At 37.2% G+C, this 7393-nt stretch overlaps 1 protein-coding gene across 1 annotated transcript; it reads right to left on the bottom strand.

Moving 5' to 3' along the window:
• Positions 1-768: 768 nt before the first annotated feature.
• On the bottom strand, positions 769-3162 carry LOC145603740 (nascent polypeptide-associated complex subunit alpha-like protein 1). The gene is made up of 4 exons (XM_081659716.1): positions 3008-3162; positions 2026-2110; positions 1362-1489; positions 769-1277 (listed from the first exon to the last, which is right to left on the bottom strand). The coding sequence occupies exons 1-4, from the start codon at positions 3065-3067 to the stop codon at positions 945-947; spliced, it is 606 nt and encodes a 201-aa protein (XP_081515842.1). The 5' UTR covers positions 3068-3162; the 3' UTR covers positions 769-944.
• Between the last annotated feature and the right edge of the window lie 4231 nt (positions 3163-7393).

Raw genomic sequence — 7393 nt, 5'->3', positions numbered from 1 at the left:
AAAATATACTTTGGGATGCATAATTTCCTCCTTGTTGCAATATTAATAGAACGGAGGAAATATTTAATTAATTTCTCTCACCTAGTGGACCAAACCATATTAATTTCATATTCACTCTCCTTCAATTCTCTCCACTACTTTTGTTTTTACAATTTTTTATTCTTCCACCAACCCCACTACCTCCATATTTTAATATTTTCTCCAATTTCTCCTAAAACTCCGCACATAGAGAAATGGAGCAAGTATTTAAAAACAGGGAGTATTATGTAATAGTATAGTATTGTGGTTCATTATAGTATGAACCATGCAGTATGCAGTCCTTTTATAGAGGTGGGTCCAAGCAGGGATTAAGTGGGAGTGGACAGTAAAGTTGAGGGAGAGGGGTGTTGGAGCGGAGATAGTCTCAGGTTTGTGCCTGCCGAAATGAGGATGGGAATTAACATTTAGACCCATTGCAACTTTGCAAGGATGGGGAGACCACCCCCTCCCCCTAGACATCAACAGTCCCACAAATGGCTCGATGCTTCTTCATTAAACGCAGGATATTAAGGCTACATGACCGAGTCATTGCCAATTCGCTCCTTTAAGCTATTCCAGGCTACCACATACTTCAAAAAAAAAAAAAAAAAAAAAGGCTTCCGAAACTATCCCCGCTCCAACACCCCCCTGCCCCCCCCCCCCCCCCCCAACTCACCGAAAACTGAGGTTAACTGAGAAACCAAAGAAAAACGGCATACTTCTGAAAAACCTATATATGAACCATGTGCCAATCAAACAAGTGCTTTGCTTCATCACATATAAGATATTCTCAAAGTTTTACCAGTACAACAGCTGAAAGTAAACAAACAGCCTCTGAAAATTCCTCAAATTTCAAGACCATGCTTCAGGAAGCACTAATGACTAACTAAACATCAAAAAACACAAAAAGAAGGAACGCAAACTTATCAGGTGGTCAGTTCCATAATAGCAGAAACAATATCACCTTCAGCAGCCTTGAGTGCCTTGACTGCCTTGCCCCTTGGGACTCCAGCCTGTGTCATCACCAACTCAATGTCCTTAGGTTCCACTCCGGACTCATCAACATCCTCATCATCTTGAGCCATTGCAGAGGATTCAGGCTTGGATATGACATTGCTCAAGTCTGGGGCCTTGAACTGCTCTGCAGCCTGGGTTTGAAGTTGTGAGCTCAAATCTTCAATCTTTGCCTCGCCAAAGATAACATAAGTATCGGACGTTGGGCTCTTGAAAACATCAGGCTTTGAGATGACGAACAAAATCTGATTCAACAAACAGATACACAAAAATTAGAAAAAGGTTTTCAAAACAATTATAAATAGATACACCAGGGCAAAGGGACTAACGTTCTTGCTCTTCTTCACAGTGACTCTGCTGACACCAGTAATTGGCTTCATTCCCAACTTCAACATAGCTTTTCTACTCTTCTTTTCACTTCGGCTCTGCTTTGACCTACCACTAGCATCAAGTGCCCCTGTAAACAATTACAGTACACAATCAATATTGAGAACGCTAGCGAAGAGATGTTAAAATGGACAAGTAGAAAATGGAGAATATACCTATAAACTAAGGAAACAGAAAGAGAGTCTACCAAATCCATCACACTCATGCAAATTCAGCTTGCATACAATTATATATACATGCAACAGTTCAGAGGGCACATCATGCTAGCAACTTACATGATTAAACTGCAGTATGCAAAATTAAAAGCAAGCATAAACAAGAGAGGATTTTTTATCAGATTTAATTTACATTTCTGTATCACACTGCTACAAACAACATGGAAAGACATCACACATTTACATTTCCGTATCACACAACATGAGAAGACATCACACATTTACTTTTCTGTATCACACTATAACTCTGCAAGCTACAAATTCACTTTTAAAAGCATCTTCCATCAGTTACATCATACATAATCAATGAACTAAAGAAGCTACCAGACCATTCTTGAAAGACCTATAAGATGCTACTATTGAACTTGAGCTGAAGAAACTCAGACTTTACCTTCTACTTCATCATCGTCATCCTTGTCATCATCGTCATCCTCATCATCATCGTCCTCATCATCCTCGACAACAGGTTCGTCATGCTTACAGAAACAAAAGCACACCATATATCAGTAATGAACAATGACTTATCCAGGTATAAGCAAATAGCATTCTTTGGTAAAAAAAAAAATATATACAGATATCAATCAACATTCAACACTGAACAAAATAGCAAGTAACCAAAATTTTGTGCACTTCCAAACCCAAAAAGATTATTTTGTGCACTTCCAAACCCAACAAGTAAAATGACAGCACACACGAAAACTTCCGGCTCCTAATTTAGATAACAATTAATCAAACACACACAAAATGAACAACTTCCAAATCCAATGCCTTCTTCCAGAGGTTAAGAATGAATAGAATGACAACACACATGAAAACTAACTCGGGGCAGACAACAGAAAATCCAATGCCACCATAGTACAACAAAGAAAACAATAAACCACTTTTTTCAACAAAACATTACAATAAAACAATCCCTCTATTCAAAATTAATTGTCACGTCGATGATAATATAACATGAAGTGCGAAAATTAAATCGGGGCACAACATCCTGGATGAAATGCTAAAGATAAATTAATCAATGTTATATTTTTTAATTTATTCTTTCAAACTATATTTCAATTAAGCAAAATATTACATCTTTCTTCAATCTAAAAACAACCATCAATCCAAATCATGATAAACAAAAATAAGATGATTAAGATCCAACTAAAACAACCCTAATTACAAAAATAAAGCAAACAACATAAACCCACAAAAATTAAACAAATTCTATCCAATAAATGAACAAATCCCAAACAATTAGCAAACATTTAACCCTAATTAATAAACACAAGCAAATTAAACCCAGAAATGAGATAAAATTTATAAATCGGATTCAAAAACAAATACACAGATATGAATAGAGATAGAAGATAGAGGAAAAGGGAGTATACATCGATTTTCTGTTGTTCGAGATGAGCAGCGAGAAGCTCTTCTTGAGTTTGAGCAGTCATGGCGGTCGAATAACGGTGAAAGGAGGAGAGAGAGTGAGAGAAAAGGGAATCGCAAAAACCCTAAAACCCCGAAAAATGAAATGAAAGATAGAGTCCACAGAGAGGCAAATGGTCATTTCTACAATTTTATACTCGTGGGCTCGTGGCTCGGCTAGGCTAGGCTAGGCTAGGCTAACTCTGTCATTTACATTTTTGACACTACATTTTTTTTTCCTTTTTTTTTTTTTTTTTTTTTTTTTTTTTTGGTTTTTGAGGGTTTCAAATTTAATAAAGCTACTTAACCTTTTTTTATTTTTTTAATAACCTAAATCGGGCTTAAACTGGAATGCCATTAGAAGCCAAAACAGCAATACGGGATGCGAGTACATCTCGCCACACTCGTTTACCAACATCCCATGGTTAAACACGGGCAAGTTCGTGCGCTACCTTATTACCACCACATTTAACAAAAGACCAAATAACACAAGAAAAATTAGAGACTATATATATCTAAAATATCATCAACAATAAGATAGAAATGGCTGGACCCTTGGCTTTGCTTCGCAGAGCTTTAACCACCTGTAGGCAATCGCTCTCAACGATGATGTTTTGCAATCCTTCCTCGTGCGCCACCTTCAACCCTCAATATACACCCTTTGTCTCTGCTATTTTCGCCTCCCAAGTCTCTAGGAATTCAACTGCAGCACAACACACGATCTTCCCCTATTCATCTCTACACACCACACCAACCCCCGTACCTACATTACCCAACAAACCAGCGTCAATGTTCACCTTTGTGTAACTCAAAGGAGGCAGCGACCAAGAGACAGCAGCAGCGTCCCTTGTAGCACCTGAACTTCCCCTTCTTTTCTTCCAAACCCCGCAGCTCCCCACACACCTTCATTGTATAGCTCACTGCACTATCAGGCTCCAGCTTCTCATTCATCATAACCACCTTATTTCTAGCACTCCACACAGCCCAACACAACATAACTATCTCCTCCACCTCCTCCTCATCAAACTCCTTCATACACCATTCCCCCCAATCAATCAAAGAAAGGAATCTGCCATCCAAAACACGGTAAAACTTGCTACTCATCCAGACCTCACGAGCTTGGCTACACTCTCAACGCATGAAGTGTTGTTTCGACTTCCCTCATACAAATGCAGCAAGTGAAATCGAAATCATAAATGCGGCTGTTGATGCCTTTCCTAGTTGGAATGGCATTCTGGCAAGCTCTCCAGGCAAAGATCTTCACCAGAGGAAGAACATATGTAAACCCCAAATTTTACCCTAAAAATTATGCACCGAAGAAGTCTTTTCCTCCTCCTTGGTCCACTCATCATTAAACAAAGCTCTATAGGTCGATCGAACTGAGTACACCCCATCTTTCTCAAGGTCCCAACAAACGCAATCCGCAGGCATTCTACAGCTCAAGGGGATGCTCAAAATTTGATCCTTTTCGAAGGGGAAAAACAGTTGGTCAGGCCGCTCTACATTCCAACTACAAGTTGTCACACTTATCAAATCACTTACCCTTAGGAGCTCATCAGAATTGCCACAAGGTGAGAGGACTCTTTGGGATTGAGTCCCCGGAATCCAAGGGTCAGTCTAGACACCAATATTCTCTCCATTCCCCGCTCTCCAACACATGCCCCTACGCAACACCCACTTCAATTCCCATATGCCCATCCACGTATAGTTAGGGGAGGTGCCCAACTAAGACTCCATAAAGCTTGAATTGGGATAGTATTTCCCTTTGAGAACTTGCTCTATGAGGCTGCCAGGTTTAGTAATTAACCTCCAAGCTTGCTTACCAATAAGAGCCCAATTGAAGAGCTTAAAATCCTGAAATCCCAACCCACCCTCTTTTTTAGTACGACAAATTTCTTCCAAGTATTTAGATCAGTTCAGAAACATAAGCTCAAATAAAATCAATTATATAAGTGCATATTAGATTAGTAAAAGTAAGGTGATTTAACATAGTCTAAGGGCCTATTCTGATTGACTGAACTGAGCTATACTGAACTGAAGTGAAGTAAAGTGAGCTGAATATTTTATGAGAGAAGGAAATTAAGAACTGGACTGAACTGACTGAAAATAATCTAAAGAGAACAAGCCCCAAGTCATTTACTCATACAATGGGTTAGGTTATTTTTTCTTGGTCTTAAACTCTTAATAAGGTTAGGGATGTTACGTATGCTTGAAAATTGGTCTATCCCGACACAAGGTCACCACGACACTAAAGGTACATCGGGTGGGGAATTGGCTATGTACGTACATTTTATTTTTAAAATTTGGCATGAGTTTGATATGAGCACAACAGATTAGTCTACTTATATAAAGCAAACAAAATTGTAAATATTGTTAAGGAGATGTGTTGGTATGACACAAAAGGTGATTCGAGCTATACATTAGTTTTGTTTATCAAGGATTGGCACGACTCCGCACATGATATGACTTAATCTTTTTGTTAAAGGCACAACGTTAGGGTTGTCGAAGGAGGGTCATCCATTGTTAAATTACTCATCGACTCCTCAATAGATGCTGTAACACCCCAATAATTCTCTCTTTAAACCTCTGAGGACCCTGAACAATATTCAAGAGAATTACTGGCGTGCTACCGCCACGTGTTCAAACGTTAAGGCTTTATCAAAGTATCGCAGTGGAAAGACAAACTTAAGTCTTAAAAATAACATAGTTTAGAAAACGAATAAGTCAAAGCTTACAAATTGGAACCATATAAGGCCCTTATTTAAAACCATACCAATAATCAAAGTCCAAAACATAAACGAAATAGCAAAGCATAAATAAGTTCAACACAAGAATCGAATACTCTCAATCACACCAATCCCTTGACAATGCGTTTGTCAAATCCCTGAACTTCACATCATCAAGCTAACCTGTGCATACTGCTCCCCAATAATACAAGTGTAATAATTGGATCATCACAGGGTCATTGAAAGGCGAAGGCCATGACCAAAAGAAAACACACACAAAAGCACGCAATCAGCAAAGCTGAGTACATACAAGCTACAACGTACCAAACCTAGCATTCTCAATTAATTAAAGTAAATAAACATACAACACGAATTCATTAATCAAGACTCCACACTTAAACAATTCAATTGACTCAACATACTTACTAACCAATTCCAAACACTTGACTCATTATATTCAATTTAATTAATTTAATTTAGTTTGGAGTAAGCAATAGACCAGGTTGTCCAATCCACCAAATCATTTTGGTCCCAAATGACCATTTGAAATAAAAGTTTAGCGCGATGCAAGAATGGGCGCGACTCCATTCTCACAAAGTTAGTCTAGGATCCCATCTAACTTTCATTATAAAATAAAATGTAAATACCAAAAGAGAAGAGGACATGTTGATCAAACAAGCCTCGAAAAGCCACGGGCTACCACCGTGTACCCCAACCCATAATTGTCAATACTCTAGAAGTGCACGCTTTCCAGAGTTTTATTGCTCATCCAAGTTTCACTTTACGTGATTACAATTTCAATTAATAGCCGACTCAATCAAGAAGACCATACATAACAATCATACATCAATTCGTTTTTAATCTTATTTAGGACAATGGTGATCACATCACAAATTGACCTTTAATTCCATTAAACTTCCAAATTATCAAAAATTGTTGAACATAGTCAACTCACCTAGCCATTTCGGCTTAATCCACCTTTACTCAACATACTAACAAGTTATGATTGAGTAATAAATAAATAATAATAACCTTGTGGAATAATTAATAAATTCATTCCACTTAAACCATTCAATTCCAATCCTTTAATAAACCAAATGTGGTTAACAAACCAATCCAATAAAATTATGCTTATATCAACATTCCATACAAACATTTTATCCAATATAATTCAACATGTTTGCATCCATAATTCCATACAAACATAATCAATTCACCAAAACATGTTTCATAAACATAAGCACATGAATTAAATCAATGTGTAACCAAACAATTTTCATCCAAGTGTTCCCTAATCATGAAACTAAGTTCTTTCCTTTTGGTACCTAACATGATACTACTTATAACGAAGTAGACATGTACGTACCTCGTACAAACAATCCTTTGAGCCACTTTTAATCACTTAAAATTCTCCTAGGGAATAATCACTTCCTAGAAAACAACCAACAATTAATATTACTATCCCAAGTAATTTCCAACAATATAATATGATGAAAAACTTATTAAAAAAAAAAAACACATATTTATATGCTTAATTAACTTTAAACATAATTAATTTTATTAATCAAACTCAAGGATAAAATTTTAAGCATAAAAAACTTCGTTAAAAATGAAAAACTGCCCGAA

Source organism: Chenopodium album, chromosome 22 (genome assembly GCF_948465745.1).
Source record: "Chenopodium album chromosome 22, dcCheAlbu1.1, whole genome shotgun sequence".
In the NCBI taxonomy this organism is placed as follows: Eukaryota; Viridiplantae; Streptophyta; class Magnoliopsida; order Caryophyllales; family Amaranthaceae; genus Chenopodium; species Chenopodium album.
This window is presented reverse-complemented; position numbering and strand designations above follow the sequence as displayed.

Bases quoted from the DNA above. Each gene is read 5' to 3' on its own strand.
- LOC145603740 (XM_081659716.1), bottom strand. From the start codon at position 3,067: ATGACTGCTCAAACTCAAGAAGAGCTTCTCGCTGCTCATCTCGAACAA. The intron at 1,490-2,025 runs GTAAAGTCTGAG...AATTGTTTACAG, and splicing joins TGACGATGATGAAGTAGAAG to GGGCACTTGATGCTAGTGGT. The intron at 1,278-1,361 runs GTTAGTCCCTTT...TTGTTGAATCAG, and splicing joins CTGTGAAGAAGAGCAAGAAC to ATTTTGTTCGTCATCTCAAA.